Below are 18541 nucleotides of genomic sequence, written 5' to 3' on the forward strand. Positions count from 1 at the left end.
GGTAATACTGGGTCTTTTCTAGGTTGTGATTACTTTGATGAAAAAAGCAGAAAAGAAAGGAAGGCCTTTACATGAACTGAATATCCTGCAGCTTGGAATGAAAGCTAAAGTTAAACCCTATGACCTGACTGCTAAGGCTTATCTAAAAAAAATTAGTATGCGATGCTTTGAGTTCACTGGTGAGTGTGGAGTATAGTCTGTGTAAATTATTCATGTTATAGGCAGTGATCACTACCTTCTTGTCAATAGTAAACACCTTTATTCATGTCACCATAGTTATTTAGTTAATTAAATTTACTACCTTGATGAAAAGGAACTTGTAATTTAAAAATTTATTATCTATGTAGTTACCATAAAGTAAGAATATATCTAAATATATATATCTTTATTTAGCAAGAAGTAAAATACATTCAAATCCACTTTCTAACATGCATTAAGCCAACTTTTAAAGTTGCTATGGCTGTTTAAAGATTATAGGAACTCCATGAAGTAAATTTAAGTAAAGCAAACATATTAAGAATATTCCCTATTTACGTATTTCATAGCTTTATTCTTTAGTATATTCTTTCTGATTTATTCAAATGAATAATACCAGTAGTACAAATGTTACAAAAGTTATAATTGACTGGTTCTGGGTTTTGGGTTTTTTTTTTTTTCAAAGTTTTTAATGTTTTTTTAAAGTTTCTTTTTTTTTTTTTTGTCAAAGCCACTTTTATTGAAGTATGATTAATAGATAGTAAAATTTGGTTTCAAAATACATTTGAAATGTTTGAGATACTTACTGGAGCTTCCCTGTGTTTTTTATTTTTAGACTCTGCTGGAGAGCCGCTTCACATTATTAACTCTTCTAATGTAACTAAGGAGCCCCTGCTGAAAATGTCACTGACAAAGGTACCTGGTTTCTTCCTAGGATTCTTTAATATTTGAATGTATGAAGTTATGTAATTCTCCCTTATTTAATATTTCAATTTCCCCCCTAATATTTTTCATTCTAAAGCCCATTGATAGTAGTGAGTTATGCAAGCATCCAACAATAAATAACCTTGTGAATTACCCTTATAATGTTGAATAAGTGAGTGTGTACAAAGTTCTGTGGTAATCCAAAGCAAATTTGTTATAATCTAGATATGCTAGCATTTTCCTCTACCTTTAGCATTTACTCCTAAGTAGGACAAGGAATTTGAGTTTTTGCTTCTATATTGTGAGAAATGATAAATACTTCAGTTTTTTTGGCACATGCCTCTTTGCTGTAAGAAATATGTTTTTGGTGTTTTCATAGCATACTTTGAAAAGTAGAGAATATATATATATGCATATATATATATCTATGTATGTGAGTGTGTATGTGTATATATATACACTAAATATATATATTATGTAATATATATAAATTAATATTTATGACATCTCACTAAATACATATATAAATATATATATACACATATATAGGTATATATATATTTTTTTAATGTGTAAATTCTTAATGTTTTCAACCCAGTGGTTTAATCTTCCACTGTTTCTAGGCAGACAGTGATGGACCAGAATTTAAAACCATTCATGACAATACAAAACAGAGACTTAAGGTAAATATTTTCTAATTCACTATAAGGCAATGTTACATTAATTATTAAATCTAGGTTTATAGCCTTCCTCTTTCTCCACATCCTTACCAACAAATAATATACCTTTTAAGGGAATTTTATACATGATTATTTGGCCTAGTGCTGATGAAAGTATTAAACATTTGAATTATATATTGACTTTAGGATTAGAATAAAATTAAGTGTGAAGCTAAAAGCATGGCTCAGTACAGATATTGCTTACAATACATTTAAGCTTATATAGTCTGTCTTGGACCCATTTGAAATGTGATTGGCCTAAAGCCTGTTAATACTTCCTACATTTTTTCCTTAAAACCCACCAATTAAGGTCAGAGTTAGATTTGGACATGAGAGGGGGCAGAGTGTTGGTTTATTGTGTGGTTGAGATTAACATTGTAAGAATGAGTTCTTTAAAAAAAAAAAAAAAGGACTTTAATTGATCTTTTTCTTAAATGAACTATTACTCAACATATACTTATTTGTATTTGTTGAAGCTTAACATAAAAATGTAACCAGATCTGAAATCTGTCTTTCTAATTGTTCATTATCTTAGGTTTCATTTTCATCCTTAGACTTAGTACTTCATTTGGAAGCTTTACTGTCCTTCATGGATTTTTTATCATCTGCTGTTCCATCCTCTGAACCTTCCTCTTCTGAGAAAGCATCTGAGCTGAAACCACTTGTGGGGGAGTCCAGAAGTATTGTTGTCAAAGCTGGTATTTACTTTTGAGTCATGGTCTAATACTTTCTTTCTGAACTTTTAGTAATCATATGATAATTTATATTTTCAAACTAAGACAAATATTTAATCCTTAATATGACAGCTGCTCTGACAGATTAAGTTAGTTTCAAAAGAAAGCAAATTTTATCCCTGTGGTAGGGATAGGATAATTTTGTGAGGGATTTAAAATATATTTTTAAAATGAATCATGTATTTGTATTTGATTTCACTGCCTATCTTTTATGGAAAATAAAGTATGTACTTTGCACTGATGTCTCTCCAGCCTTCACTTCAGCGCAAGTAAGAACAGAAGAAATTAGAATATGAATACTTCATGCATAGTACAAAGTCCCATTTCTGTCAGTCATGGAAATCTACCTGGTGATCAGTGATTTAAAATGCTTTGCAGGGCGCAAAAGGAAGAAGATCATAGAAGAGATAGACTCACTTTGGTTTCTAACCAAAACTGAGTTTAAATCACACACAGCTATGGGCACATGTTCCTCAAGCATATGGTTTGTGCTATGAATTAGATATGATGTCAAGCTGAGTGAACATGCACCTGTTTTTAAGCCAATGTCATTTAAATGATTTTTCTTTTGTATTACATGATATGAATATCTAACATCTAATAATTTAATTTTCAGACCATTACCTGTTTGAGTAACATCTGTATTACTGGTATCTTTAAAGCATAAAACTCTTAGTAATATTAGATCTGATATAAGGATCAGATTTTTTTAAAATCAGGAATCAGAGCAATACTTTCACTATAAACTAGAGTTAAAGAGTTTTTTTGTTGTCTTTAATGTACTTGCTATATTAATATCTGGAAATGCTTCTTTATATAATATGCATATATACATACACATTCACACATAGTTGAATAAATGAAAGAGTGATCTTTAAGTTCACAATAAACTACAAAAATTATTAATCTGAAACAGTCTTCCAGTTATGCTATATAGTTGATTTTAATGGTTTGATTATATTTTTATGGTTTGATTTACATCTTAAAGGAAAAAAAGTCACTGTTATCATTAAGGTGATTAAGGACTGATGTCCTGTGCTTTTACAGTATTGCAGGAAAAGTTATGTTTCCCTCAGGCCAGACAGATCTCTAGAAAAATAAATACTAAATTTATCAGTTAAGGGAATCCTTTGATTGTGGTTCTTACACACACACATGCACACACACTATAAATTTTTTTTTTAACTTAGCCCTTTATATTTATGTCTCATAGACCTGAATCTTTTTTTTCCACAAGAAAAATTATAGGGAATTTTCCAGCTAGCAAATTGTACTTTCAAGAAAAGTACTAGTAAAGGTTGCCTTTATTCTTAAGTTGGAGGGGAATATGCTAGTTTCTGATTGGCCTTTGAAAATTGGGTCAAAATCCGTATTAATTATATTTATTCCTAATAGAAGCCTTTTTTGATTCTTCATAGTTCATAATGTACTTTTTATGAATTTTACATTATCTAGTCTGTTGTTTCATCTTTGTACTTTGCTAATCACCAGTATTCTATTATTTTTCAGTATCTGGCAGTACTTCTCAAGATGATGTGTTTGATTTAAAGGTTATAGCTGAATTAAATGCATTTAATATCTTTGTCTGTGATCAGAAGTGTAACATTGCAGATATTAGAATACATGGTAAGTAAGATATTCCTTGATGTAGGTAGTTCTCTTTCTTTACATAGACCTCCAGCAAGAGTAAGCTTGTGTATGGTAGATTTCTTAGGAGTCATTGTTTTGTTTGCTTATATTGAAAACTTGCACAAACTTTTCAAAGATGTACTTGGAAATGTTAGACGTGACTTATGATTCACAGCTAACATGAAACATTTCTAATGTATTTTTCAAATTTTAGAATAAATCTAAGGCTTAATTGCTTTTGTTCCTTTTGTATTTTCAGAATCATATAACCTTAATTTAAACTGAGGAATTAATATTTACAACACCTCACTAAATAAAGAAAATGTAACTATGTTTATTTCCCTTGTCTTTTGTACATAGCATCAGTCTAGAAGTACCTAAAAGAAATTTTGTAAGCGTTATTCATCAACAGCTTGATAAAAGGATAGGTTATATTATACCATGGATTCTTGAACCAATCTGCCAAGATTCAAGTTTTGATTCAAGCTAATATTTATTAGCTGACCTTGAGAAAATTAACCTTTCTGCATCTTAGTTCCCTATGGAGGTAGTTGTAATAATTATTTATGGGATTGCTGTGATAGTTAAAATAATTATTTGTAGGATTATATGTACATTTACATATACTTAGAAAAGTGGTACATGGTAAGCACTTGAGAAAAGATTTAAAAATAAGTACTGTTCAACAAATATTAAACTAAGTATTTCGTGGGTGGCATGGTAATAAGTTGAGCTTATTAGTGGTTCTTAGCTATAGGTATTCTCTTTTACTGAGGAGCTATTTTAGAAATCATTATGCCTTCAGAAATTATGAGAATAACCAAAATGTTTTGGAGAGAAAGATCATATTTTAGATATTATTTATTGTAGAATGAATATTCATCAAATTATATTCATTTATGCTCAATTATCAAAGCATTAGTTTTCATAATAAATGCTTGTGAGATGGCTGTTTAAGAAACAGTATGTGTCTTTCTCTATGACCACTTGTGATCTTGTCAATGCATAGGTTATTTGTTTGGAGACCTGTGATTCTCTTTGAAATTCAGTTTCTTTTGTCTTTAAAATTTCCACTTTTATGTATGAAACACCTGTAGCAGTTAAAGATATTGTAACCTTTCTTAGGCATCTCATACATAGAAGTTGATACCTTTAATATGTGTAATAGTAATTTTATTCATTATCTATCTTGGTAGTATATTTTTTAACTTGATTAAATACCACTGAATTGGTTTGCTTGGATTGAGTGAAAAGTTTGTAAATGTTATGTTTCCCGTAGGAATGGATGCCTCTATTTCTGTGAAGCCAAAGCAGACCGACATGTTTGCCAGACTTAAGGACATAGTAATTACAAATGTTGACTTGCTGTCCATTCACAAAAAGGTAATTAAGAAATAGGTTTCAGGAAAAGGAGGCTGTTCAAGATGGCAGGGTAGGAAGATCTTGAACTCCCCTCCCCTACAGCCATAACAATTCTAGAGCTACAAGTGAGATAATTTTCTCTGAAAAAGTCTTGAAAACTAGATGAGTAGCACCTCCACAACAGAAGATAAAAGGGCCACATCGAGATGAGTAGGAGAGGCAGAGATGTAGTCTTGCTGCCATAGCTTGCAGGCACCCTCAGCATATACAGGAGATGCCCCTGGAGTGCCCGACTCTGGTGTCTAGGTGGGATTGTGCTTCTGGGCCCCATTGGTCATGTCCTGTTCAAGACCATTCCTTCAATGGGAGAGGTAGCTCTTTCACCTAATACACAAAAACAAACACAGAGAATCAGGAAAAATGATGAGGCAGAGGAATGTATTCAAATGAAGACAAAGGCAAACCTCAAAAAACAAACAAAAAAACCCTTCCATGGATCAAAGATAAGTCGTTTTCCTGATAAAGAGTTCAAAGTAATGGTCATAATCATGCTCACCAAACTCAAGAGAAGAGGGTTGACTAGAATAGGAACTTCAACAAGAATATAAAATATATGAAATATATGAAAGTACCAGATAGAAGTCATAGAGCCTAAGAATACAATAACTGAATTTAAAAAATATACCGGCAGGGCTCAGCAACAGACTGAATGAAGCAGAACAGATCTGTGAGCTGGTAGACAAAACAATGAAATTTACACACACAGAGCAGCAGAATAAAAAAAGAATTAAAAAAAAATGATAACTTAAGGGACCTATGAGACAACATAAAGTAGTATAATATCGACCTTATAGCAATCCCCAAAGGAGAAAAGAGAAAGGGACAGAAAGTCTATTTGAAGAAATAATGGCTGAAAATTTACTTAATCTGGGAAAGGGACTATCTCAGTAAATTCCAAATAAGATGAACCCAAAGAGTGCAACACTAAAACACATTTTAATTAAATTGTCAAAAATTAAAGAGGATCTTAAAAGCTGCAAGAGAAAAAGAACTTGTTAAAGTACAAGGAAAGCCACATAAGGCAGTCAGCAGATTTTTAGCCAAAACTTTGCCAAGCCAGAAAATGGCACGAGATATTCAAAGAACTGAAAGGAAAAAACTTTCAAATAAGAATACTCTACCTGGCAAGATTATCATTTGAAATAGACGGAGAGAGAAAAAATTTTCAGACAAACAAAAGCTAAAGAACTTGTAACAATTAATTGGGATTATAAGAATGTTAAAGGGACTTTTTTCAGCTGAAAAGAAGTGGCACTAACTAATAACAAGAGGACAAATGAAAGTAGAAATCTTACTAGAAAAAGTAATTATATAGTAAAAAGTGGATTAATCACTAATTAAAACTAGAATGAAAGTTAACAGACAACGGTGTGCCTGGCTGGCTCAGTGGATTAAAGCCTCTGCCTTCGGCTCAGGTCATGATCCCAGGTTTTCAGAAGAGAAGGTATTGGGGAGATGAAATAAGTGAAGGGCATCAAAAGGTACACACGTCCAATTTTAAAATAAATATGTCATAGGGACGTAAAGTACAGAATGGGGCATACAATCAATGATACCGTATGAACTTTGTGTGGTGATAGGTGGTAACTAGACTTACTCTGGTGAGTAGTTTGCAATGTAGGCCCATGTCAAATCACTATGTTGTACATGTGAAACAAAATATTTTGTCAGCTCTACTTCAGTAAAAAAAACAAAAAATGAAAAATGAAAACCAGCTGTGCTCCAAAATAAGATGCCATTATCCCATGAAAAGTTGGGGAAAGTGTTAGAAGATATATCATACAAAAAGATTATGAATGGTCATTAAGCATATTAAAGATATTCAAAAACACTAGTCATCAGGTAAATACAAATTAAAGCCACAAGGAGATACATACTCATTTCAATGGCTACATAAAATAAAATTGACAGTACCAACTATTGGCATAGATTGGAGCAACTGGAACTTTTATTGTGGTGGCAATGTACAATTATATAATCTCCTTGAAAAGCAGTTTCAAGCTTCTTAGAGAACCCAATATATATTTAGCACATCGCTCAACAATTCCAGTACTGTGCCTTTCCCCAAGGAAATGAAGACATATGTCCATGGAAATCTGAAAGTGAACACTCATAACAAGTTTCTAATTATAACCCCAAACTGAAACAGTCCAAATGCCTATCCAGAGAAGAATGGATAAACAGACTGTGGTATAACCAAACAGTAGAATAGTACTCAGCTATAAAAAGGAAAAAAATAGTGAAACATGTAATGGGAGTGAATCTCAACATAACACTTAATGAGAAAAGGAAGACACAGAAGAGAACTTATCCTATAATTCCACTTACTGAAGCTCTAGGAAAGACTAATTTAGTAAGAGAAAGCAGATCAATTGTTATTCGGATCTGGTTTGGGGGGAGGGTCAGAAATTAGCTGAAGGGGAGGGGCTCAAAGGAACTTTTTGGGCTGATGGGATGTTCTATATCTTGTTTTGGTGTTATTTACATGGGTGGTGTAAATTTGTCAAAATTTGTCAAAGCATTTACGTAGAAAATGAGTGCATTTTATTATATGCAAATTATGCCTCAAAAAATAATTTAAAAATTATTTCACAAAAATTAGAATGTACAGATTAATAGAAACTAAAAAATAAATATCAAAAAATGATTTTAGAAAAATAATTTCTGTATTGAAATTTACTTTTGGGATGCCTGGGTGGCTTAGATGGTTAAGTGTCTGCCTTCAGCTAAGGTCATGATCCCAGGGTCCTGGGATTGAGTCCTGTATCAGGCTCCCTCCCCCATTGCTCCTCCCTCCTGTTCCTGCACTCTCTTTCTCTCTCTCTCTCTCTTTTTGACAAATAAAATCTTTAAAAAAAAAAAACCAAACTTAGTTTTGATTTTTATGTTTAAGATTTTTATGACATGTTTATGATTTTTATGTTTGGTTTTTATGCCTTTATTCATTTCATTATATATTCATTAGTTGTTATGTGTCAGGCAGTTTGTTAAGGATTGACTATGAATATGGTTATGTGTTTTCACATTATGTATAGACTAGGTGATTCGTAAGTTATGTCTGGCTGTTTAAGTGATTGATATTTCCTTGATTCAAACAATTTTTGTAGAAGTAGGAAAAAGGTTTGTTAAGTAAAATGTTTATAACAATTTATTGAGTATTGAGTTTAAATGGTGCTTCTTCATATATCAAGGATTTTTTTTTTTTTTAATTTATTTGTCAGAGAGAGAGAGAGCGTGAACACAGGCAGACAGAATGGCAGGCAGAGGCAGAGGGAGAAGCAGACTCCCTGCCAAGCAAGGAGCCCCATGTGGGACTCGATCCCAGGATGCTGGGATCATCCGAAGGCAGCAGCTTAACCAACTGAGCCACCCAGGCGTCCCTCAAGGATTTTTTAATAAGGAAACTTGTTTATAATGCAGCTTTTTTCTTGTAATAACCAGTTAATTTAATACTTTTAGGCTGTCTCTATTTTGGGAGATGAAGTTTTTAGGTTCCAAATGACTCTTTATCCAGATGCTACAGAAGGAAATGCCTATGCTGATATGTCTAAAGTAGACGGGAAACTTAGTCTCAAAGTGGGTTGTATCCAAATTGTTTATGTTCATAAATTCTTCATGTCTCTTTTGGTAAGTTTATTTTTAAATGTATTTATTTTTCATTGAGACCTAAATATTTTTGCCTATACATTTGAACTCAGTCAAAATATTTACTAATAGGACTCTGTGATGAACACTTAGATGCTGAACAGAATATTATAGTGAAGGAGATCCTTTTCATGATGGATAACCAAATGAATTTTTATTATCATTGTTAACCATTCTTTCACATTTCCATAGATATATAATTTAAAAGTACTTTTTTGGTGTATTCATGTAGGCATTTTCAGTGTTTTATGAAATACCCTTAAAGGTATTTAGCTTTTTTTTTTTTCAAGAAGGACTAGTATTGGAATTTATAACTTTTGATTATAATTATGATCAACAAGGCCATAAAATTATTTTCTTTTAATTATTCTGATGTAACTATCTTGGGCTTAAGAGTTTAATCTGTTTATGCCTCTTTGCAGGACTATATTCAAGGCTTATAAGTCATGGATTTCTACCTAAACCATGAGAAGTGACAGTTGTTAATATCTCAGAGTATGTCTTTCTAGACTTACACTCTCCATATATACAATCACAAATATCATCTCTTTTAATTATTTTATTTAGTTTTGCTTTTCAAAGTAAGTGCTTTTTAAAGTTAGTCCTGTTTTATTTTAAGGAAATCTAAATATCAGTTTCTTCCAACAGAACTTCCTGAACAATTTCCAAACTGCCAAAGAAGCTTTGAGCTCAGCTACAGCCCAGGCTGCAGAAAGAGCTGCTTCCAGCATGAAAGACTTGGCTCAAAAGAGTTTCCGCCTTTTGATGGATATTAACTTGAAAGCTCCAGTTATTATCATTCCTCAGTCTTCAGTATCACCAAATGCTGTTGTAGCAGATCTGGGTTTAATCAGAGTTGAAAACAAATTTAGCTTAGTTCCTATGGAACATTCTCTTCCTCCAGTCATTGACAAGATGAACATTGAGCTAACTCAGTTGAAGTTGTCCAGGTATAAATATAGAATTCATTTGTATACTAGTGCTAGAAATAGAATTCTCATAAAATCTTTGCTAGGGATAAGATACTCTCGTGGTCTGTGGTTCTCTTTCCTTATTTTTTATAATTATAAAACCACGACCGTTGGTTTTGGTCAGTGGTAATACTAGTGCACCTCAAAGAATCTCTGTTTTGTCTTACTACATTGGGCATTTATAATGTGATTTTCTCCATTTTATAAAAATTTCCTATTATAAAATTAAAATTTACTAAATAACACTTACTTTAGATTTATTTTTATTTTTCACTTTGCATATAACTATTTTCTATAGATGTAATAAAATGTAATAAAAGTTAAGATTTAAAGTTATTACCTAAAATGTAATAAAAGTTAAGATTTTTTTTTCCTTTCCAAACATTGTCATATTTGGGAATTCTCAGTGTGAAACCTAAAGGATTATTGAATCCAAATGGGAAAGCGTTAGGTCTGTTGAATGACAAGAATACTCATTTCATTGTACAAATGGTTGTTGGCAGTCATGCTCAAAATGACGATTACCACATGTTTGTTTAATGTGTAGTTTGGTGGGTTTTTCCCTTTGAGTTTGGAGAAATACCAGTAACACAAACCTGAAGATTAAGTAGACTTTCTTTGTCCTCCAAGTTTAGGTGGATGTTAACATTTGTCTGCATGACACTGCCCTAGTTGCTAATATTTAAACAGTCTTTGTGAAAGTAGCAAATAGTGTAATAGTCATATTTTCTATCTTTGAAATCAACATTACATAGGTTTTATTTTAGAAAGCTCTTGATTTATTCTGATTTGCATTGATTTGTGAAAAGAAGCATGTGTTAAGGAATTCTGATAGCAACCTTCAGTATCTAGGAAAACTGTGGAAACTTACCCAATATGATAGTCTTCATTTTAAAATGTAAATTTCAAAAATATAAAATAAATTCTTGTTTATCTTTCAGAACTATTTTGCAGGCTGGCTTGCCGCAACATGAAATTGAAATTTTAAAACCAGTCAACATGCTTTTGTCCATACAGCGAAATTTAGCAGCAGCATGGTATGTGCAAATTCCAGGGATGGAGATAAAAGGAAGACTAAAGCCTATGTTGGTAAGTGTATGTATAGAGTATATGAAAATTGCTAGGTAGGCTTTTATCATTGACCACAGTGCCATTCTAGCATGCATCAGAAGTGATGAAGCTGGGGTTCCTGGGTGGCATGGTTGGTTGGGCATCCAACTGTTGGTTTTGGCTCAGGTCTGATCTCAGGGCTGTGAGATCAAGCCCTGCATTGAGTGCCTCACTTGGCGCAGGTATGGAATCTACTTGAGTTTCTCTGTCCCTCTGCTCCTCCTGCTTTGCTGTCTGTCTCTCTCTCAAATAAATAAATCTTTTTTTTTTAAGTGATGAAAGAATACTTTATTAACTGAAAATGAGGTCATCCGAATTCTCATACTTTTCTTTAAAAATTTCACTTCAGTCACATATCTGGTAAACCCAGCAAGAAGTCTGAGATAAAAGCCATTGGAGTCTACTGAAAATACTATTAGTAATTTTGGAAAGTTCTATTGAAGTTTTAGGCAGTTGAATGTTAAGACAGTATAAAGTAATATTTAGATATCACGTTCAAAACACCTTAGGAGTATTTTTTTTTTAAGATTTTTTAATTAGAGAGAGAGAGAGAGCGAGCACAGGTTGGGAGAGGAAGAGAGACAAGCAGACTCCATGCTGAGTGTGGAACCTGATATGGGGCTTAATCCTATGACCTTGAGATCATTACCTAAGCTGAAGTCAAGAGTCAGTCACTTAACATCCAGATGTCCCATTCCCCACCCTCTACTTAGGAGTATTTTTAATGTACAGAAGCACTCTTTTAGTTAGACATTTTAAATAGATGAATATGTATATTTGGTAAGCACATTAGTGTAGAAATATTTGTAATAGTGTAGTTAGTAAGTCATGTGTTTGCTCACAGGGAGAAATACTTGTCAAAGAAAGTTATGGAGGTATAGGAATCCTATGGTCCTTTTGTGTCTTTGGGTGGAACAATTAAGCCAAACAGTAGGGGATAGGGGTGGAGAGAAAGTAACTAAACAGAGTGTATGATGAACAAATAAAAATTTAGTCATTTTTAATAACTGTGATTACTTCAGAATTAGATCTAGATAAAACAGAAAGGGACAAAGGAGCAAGGTCTAGGGAAGAAATTAAAATTGAAGTTTGCTGTAGGGATGAAAGGTCCTGTGTGTATTATGATTGGATAAAGTATATGGAAGAGTGTCTATTAAGAGTCGTCATTAAGACTTCTCTCTTGCAGAGTATGTGACTCTTCTTTTAACTTCCCCCTTGTTGTTAAGAGATTAGATCCCAGGTCTTGTATTGGACCTTTTCCCCTTGCTTTCAAAGATTATGTGGTTATAGGTTTGCTGAAAGCAAGAGTAAAACCTGTATGTCTCTGGACGGGACTGGAAGAGATTATGCTGAGTGACGTAAGTCAAGCAGAGAGTCAATTATCATATGGTTTCACTTCTTTGTGGAGCATAACAAATAACATGGAGGACAAGGGGAGATGGAGAGGAGAAGGGTGTCAAGGGAAATTGGAAGGGGAGGTGAACCATGAGAGACTATGGACTCTGAAAAACAATCTGAGGGTTTTGAAGGGGTGGGGGGTGGGAGTTTGGGGGAACCAGGTGGTGGGTATTAGAGAGGGCACGGATTCCATAGAGCACTGGGTGTGGTGTAAAAACAATGAATACTGTTGCGCTGAAAAGAAATTAAAAAAAAAAAAAAAAGTTATTATCCATCAAAAAAACACCCCCAAAACCAAAACCTATATGTCTCTCAGTAGGAGATTGTGGACCAAACGATGATATATTCATACAGTGGATATTATAAAGCAGATAACATGAGTGAGCTAAAACTATATGAAACAAAATGGCTATATCCTAAACATAAAAATGTTTAGGAAAAAATTGAGTTGCAAAATGATAGTATAATTTTATGTTATTTTGAATTGTACAATAAGCAAAACAATGGACAGTGCTATATATTATTTATAGGGAATCCAATAGTGGTAAGTGTAAGAAAGCATTCATGGGAAGAATAATTCTGTAATTCACGGTAGTATCTTTCTCTGAAAAGGAACATAGAGGTAATGGGGGTCTCATAGAAGTAAACTTGGGGCTTCAACCATATCTATAATGGGGAAACAAGATCTAAATGAAATAAAAAATCCATCAGTTTAACATCGAAATGTGATCATCACTTTAACTACAATGACTCCTATTTAATCAGGAATATAGCCATAGTGGGTAGTTTCCACTGCCTAATGTGTCAGCAATCCAGGCCTCTTAGAACACCCCCTCACTGGTATGAGTCCACTTTTCTTGGGTCTGGAGTGCAGCTAAGAAAGGGTATCAGGTAGGTGACATCAGTGAGTTGTTTTAGGTAGATCAGCTTCACAGTTCTTTTTTTATTTTTTTATTTTTTTAAAGATTTTATTTATTTATTTATTTGACAGGCAGAGATCACAAGGAGGCAGAGAGGCAGGTAGAGAGAGAGAGAGAGGGAAGCAGGCTCCCTGCTGAGCAGAGAACCCGATGTGGGACTCGATCCCAGGACCCTGAGATCATGACCTGAGCCGAAGGCAGCGGCTTAACCCACTGAGCCACCCAGGCGCCCCAGCTTCACAGTTCTTAAACAACTGTGGGGCCATCTCCCAAATTGTCCTTCAGACTTACTAAAGGATCAGCCTAAGTATTTGATTCAGTTCTTTTCAATCGCAGTAAAGCTGAGAAGGTGGTGAAGTTAGCTCCTGTTCAGGCAGTTGTAATATCTTGGTTGATATCACACTTGGGAATGAATATACAAGAAAGTTCTAGGGAGTTAAAGTGACATCTGTTCTCCTAGGACTGGGGCTTGGGGCAAAGAAGAAATCCTTGGTCATTATCTCATGCTAAAATATTTCCCTGTTTTCGTTTAGGCTGGGAATCAGGCAGTTTTCTGTCGATATGGGTCTAATTTGGGGAACAGTGCAGGGTTTGTTGGATCTCAGGACTCTGAAACCACAACCTGAATCGAAATCAAGAGTTGGATGCTCAAGCAACAGAGCCACTCAGGTGGTTCATATTTCTCTTTTAAAGATTGAGAATCCATGGGGCACCTGGGTGGCTCAGTGGGTTAAGCCTCTGCCTTCCACTCAGGTCATGATCTCACGGTCCTGGGATCAAAACCCGCATCAGGCTCTCTGCTCAGCACGGAGCCTGCTTCCCCCTCTCTCTCTGCCTGCCTCTCTGCCTACTTGTGATCTCTCTCTCTCTCTGTCTAAATGAATGAATCCATCCATTAATCAATTAATCAATTGAGAAATCTGAGTTTAGGAGGCTACGAAACTTGGCTGAGCCTGAAAGTGGCAGTGTTGATACAGAGCTGCCTGATTCAAAAGCTGTTGATCTACCTCCCTCCCTCTCCTCTTTCCATCCTTTCTATCTTTCTCTCTCTCTTTTCTTTCTTTTTTCTTGTCACATATCCCCTTTTATAAAGGTAAAAGATGAATTAGATGTTCCTTTCCTGCTCTATACTTTGGTTTTAAAAAATTAGTCGTAGATGTATTAGTTACTCTTCTAAGTGACATTACTCTTGATTATTCTTAGGTATGTCCAGATATATATATTCTTAGGTATGTCCAGATATATGTGTGTGTGTGTGTATGTACATACATACATACACACACACACACAGGGAATAAGAGCTGCATTGCAAGAGAGAATCTTTTTACTTCTTGTTGGGGGTTAGAAACTGAACAGCTCTCTTCTTGTACTGAGTTTGGATGGAAGTGAAGTGGAGTTGCTGCTGGGCCAGAAGAGAGAGAGGCAGAGTGGAGATGAGGAGATAGGGAGAGTGGAGAGAAACACAGGCTCAGGAACATCAAGAAAGATAAAAACAGACAAGGCAAAAAGAGTGATGATGGATGCAGGGCCTTGGCCGTGGGTTCAGACAGAAGTATGTCTACACACATGAGGAGTGTCTCATAGTATATAAGATGAAATAGCTCTCTCCTGTATTTACTGCCCCAACTCCTTTTTTGTTGTTGTTCAGATGGACATTGAATTTGAGGAACTGTAAATTAAACCATGAATACGATATTCTGTGTTTTTATTCCTTTATATTAACAACAACTTATTATTGCTTTCTAGGTTGCTCTCAGTGAAGATGACTTAACAGTTTTAATGAAAATTTTGCTGGAAAATCTTGGAGAAGCTTCTTCACAGCCAAGCCCTACACAGTCTACCCAAGAGGCTGTAAGAGTAAGAAAAGATGTTCTAGGTGGGCCCGACCACCTAAAAGGTACAAATTGATGAGAATTTTTGCTTTGATCATGGAGAAAAATTAATGTTAATGCCATATTTATGTTTAGTGGTCTTTTTAGTTGTCTAGTATAGTGTGGTATGAACTGATTCAGTATTGTAGTGTTTACTGTGGAAAATTGGCTGGTACAGCGTCTGGGGCTGCCTGGAGCTCCCAAGGAAAGGAGGTATGCTCATTGTCTTCTGTAAGGGGAGAGGCCACCTTTTGTCTGCAGAATGCATGTTTGCCCTTTACTTGTAAAACATGAATTTGTTGAATTCAAGAGCCACCGAGGTGGTAGACCTTGAGAAATAGCAAAGTAGGCATGCAGGATAGTAAGGTCCCCAAAAAATAGAGAGAAAAGAATCTTGGCATCCTACTCAGATGGCAGGCCCATATTGAAGCTGTATAAAAACAGCTTTGCTTATCTGGCTTTATCAGTGAATGATGTAGTCACATATATAAGGGAATGTTCCAGATTATTAGAATGGAATCTTTTACAAGCACTGAGCCTTTTAAATTCAGTCATTTTAAAAAGATAACTTTTATAAAGTAAACGTATCCTTCTTGCTCAGAACAGTCATGTAAAACACACTTCTACTGTTTTTTCATCATTTAAAGTCATTGACGTGAACATCATATGTTTTTTTAGACTTGTAAATATTCGGTTAAAATTTCCATGTCTGGCAAGAGGTGAAGTACCCCTTGTCCTTCTTAATAAATGTCCCCAGACTGCTCTGCTTTTATAATGCTCAGATTATCAGCTAATACTTCAGAAAGTAATAGATAAAACTGCCAGTTAATAATACCATTAATATTGCTTCTTCTATAGTTGGACCCAGTGTGTTTTGTGTTTTTATGTGTTTGTCACAAAATAAATGACTAGAGCAGTGTGCGCAAAAGGTTTTGTTAGAGGTGGATAGTAATGAGTGCTATATGAGCTCAGTGAGCCCAGCATCTTCTCCCAAGATTGGGTTTATGCTACAGTATGGATAAATGCTAGATAAGCAGGCTGTTGCTCTGGTTAGACAAGAACTATGTACAGATGAATTAAAAATAGCAGGCAGGCTTTATGTGATTAATGATCTCATTATGTTCAACTGAGGTCAATTCGTGTATCTGGTTCTGGCTATATGGTTAATGTGATCCTTGGGAGAACTTGTGAATTCAGATGAAAGCAGCAGACAGTGAAAATTGGAATGTGAATTACTTTCAGGAAAAGTGAAGGAAAAAAACCCTAGTGTTTTCCAATTTGGAAATGCTTCTGCCTTTATGTGGTTAAAGTTATGCAATGTTTGTTCTTCCAGCATCTTGTAAGAGCACTTCCCTATAAATGATCAAAGAATAGAAGCAATCCCCAAAAGAGATGATAAAATGACTTTGTAAGAGTGGTCGAAAGCAGTATCTATTCTTAATCCTGTTGTCTAAAAGGTTTTTGCCCATTAATGAGGAAATGGACAAAATTACTTCTTGAAATCTCTTTTACCTCAGAATTCCAAAAGCTCCCTGCCCCATGTTGTATTTGAGCTCTCTTTGACTCTGCTATTGAATTATATTCTGTTCTTATCAAGGTAATGAGTTGGGTGGTATAGGTAATTAAATATAGTGAGAATTGCACTATGAGGTTACACAGAGGTTACACAGATAGTGAGAATTGCACAGAGGTTACTGTCTAGTTGTCTGTTCAAGGACAAAGTATTTTATTTTTCTGTGCTTCATAATTTCTTGACACTGGCTTATAACCATTTAAGTTAAATGCTTTATTAATTGTAAACTGTGATGAGCAGTCTCACTCTGTGGGACTTTTTTAAAAATGTTGTCTTGATACTGTATAAGATCCCTTCTTTTTGTTCTTTAAAAAATGTAGATGGCCTGCCCTCATCATTCTGCCCTGTACTAAACATATAGAATAAATCATGGCTATTTTAATTCATTGTCTTGTAATATGGTTTAAAGAATCCTAGAAAGTATGATACATATTTAGAATAATAAGTTACTATTTAGCTTTTTAAATAAGTATAAAATACCGTACCTTCTTAAAGCTTTTTAATTTTCATACTTATGTTTGAACCATCAGAACAAGATTTGCCAGACTCAAAGCTTTCTATGGACCAAAGTGTCACTCTCCAATTTGACTTTCACTTTGAGTCTCTTTCCATTGTCCTTTATAATAATGATATCAACCAGGTATGTACTAAATGTCTTTATTTAGAAAAAACCTTTAGCTCTTGATATTTACTTTCAGAATACTGGCAGTTTTTGATTTGACTATTTAAAAAATCAATGTCTATTAAATTCTATTTGGTCTATAGAATATACATTACTCTTGCTATATCTTCACTTTGTTAGTATTTCTAATCTTACTCAGCTAAGGAAAAAGTTTTTACTTCTTTCCAAGTAACATCAGCACTGAAACCACTTAGATCATCTCTAGTAGAGAAATTTTATATGTGAGATTTTATATGTAAGTAATTAATTACATGTGTAATTTAATTACATAGCTATATATGTATATATATAACTAAGGAGAATAATTCAGGAGTAGCTTTGGAATATTAGAGAATTCTTTCTTTTTTAAAGACTTTATTTATTTGACAGAGAAAGACAGTGAGAGAGGGAACACAAGCAGGGAGTGGGAGAGGGAGAAGCAGGCTTCCGGCTGATCAGGGAGCCTGATGTGGGGCTCTATCCCAGGACCCCTGGATCATGACCCAAGCCGAAGGCAGATGCCTAATGACTGAGCCACCCAGCTGCCCCAACATGAGAGGATTCTTTTAAAATTCATGATTATCCAAGATATGTATAAGCATTAATTATGTTTGTGTTGAATAAATATTACATGTAATAGATATGTATGAAAGATACTTAATAGTGGATTGAAGAACCAAGATCTAGTGCCATAATTTTTTAAAAAATTTGTTTATTTATTTGACAGAGATCACAAGTAGACAGAGAGGCAGGCAGAGAGAGAGAGAGATGGGGGAAGCAGGCTACCTGCTGAGCAGGGAGGCCGATGCAGGGCTCAATCCCAGGACCCTGAGATCATGACCTGAGCTGAAGGCAGAGGCTCAGTCCACTGAGCCACCCAGGTGCCTGCCATGATTTGATGTAATTAATGTACCAGTGGTATTTTAGAAGTTATTTTTTGTTGTGTAGACAGTATCTTCAATAAATATTTTTGTTAGCTTAGTTGTCA

General features: G+C 34.4%; 1 protein-coding gene across 3 annotated transcripts in view; it reads left to right on the top strand.

Moving 5' to 3' along the window:
* The window catches only part of VPS13C (vacuolar protein sorting 13 homolog C), a 187592-nt gene that overhangs the window by 100460 nt on the left and 68591 nt on the right, over positions 1–18541 (top strand). For all 3 annotated transcript variants that reach the window (XM_082737311.1, XM_082737309.1, XM_082737310.1), the window contains 11 exons: positions 23–179; positions 812–891; positions 1524–1583; positions 2155–2317; positions 3863–3979; positions 5262–5365; positions 8864–9031; positions 9698–9999; positions 10962–11109; positions 15195–15345; positions 17423–17532. In XM_082737311.1, the coding sequence (XP_082593437.1) occupies positions 23–179; positions 812–891; positions 1524–1583; positions 2155–2317; positions 3863–3979; positions 5262–5365; positions 8864–9031; positions 9698–9999; positions 10962–11109; positions 15195–15345; positions 17423–17532 (1560 nt within the window). The remainder of the gene's footprint in view (positions 1–22; positions 180–811; positions 892–1523; positions 1584–2154; positions 2318–3862; positions 3980–5261; positions 5366–8863; positions 9032–9697; positions 10000–10961; positions 11110–15194; positions 15346–17422; positions 17533–18541) is intronic.

Source organism: Mustela nivalis (assembly GCF_964662115.1).
Source record: "Mustela nivalis genome assembly, chromosome: 6".
Taxonomy (NCBI): domain Eukaryota; kingdom Metazoa; phylum Chordata; class Mammalia; order Carnivora; family Mustelidae; genus Mustela; species Mustela nivalis.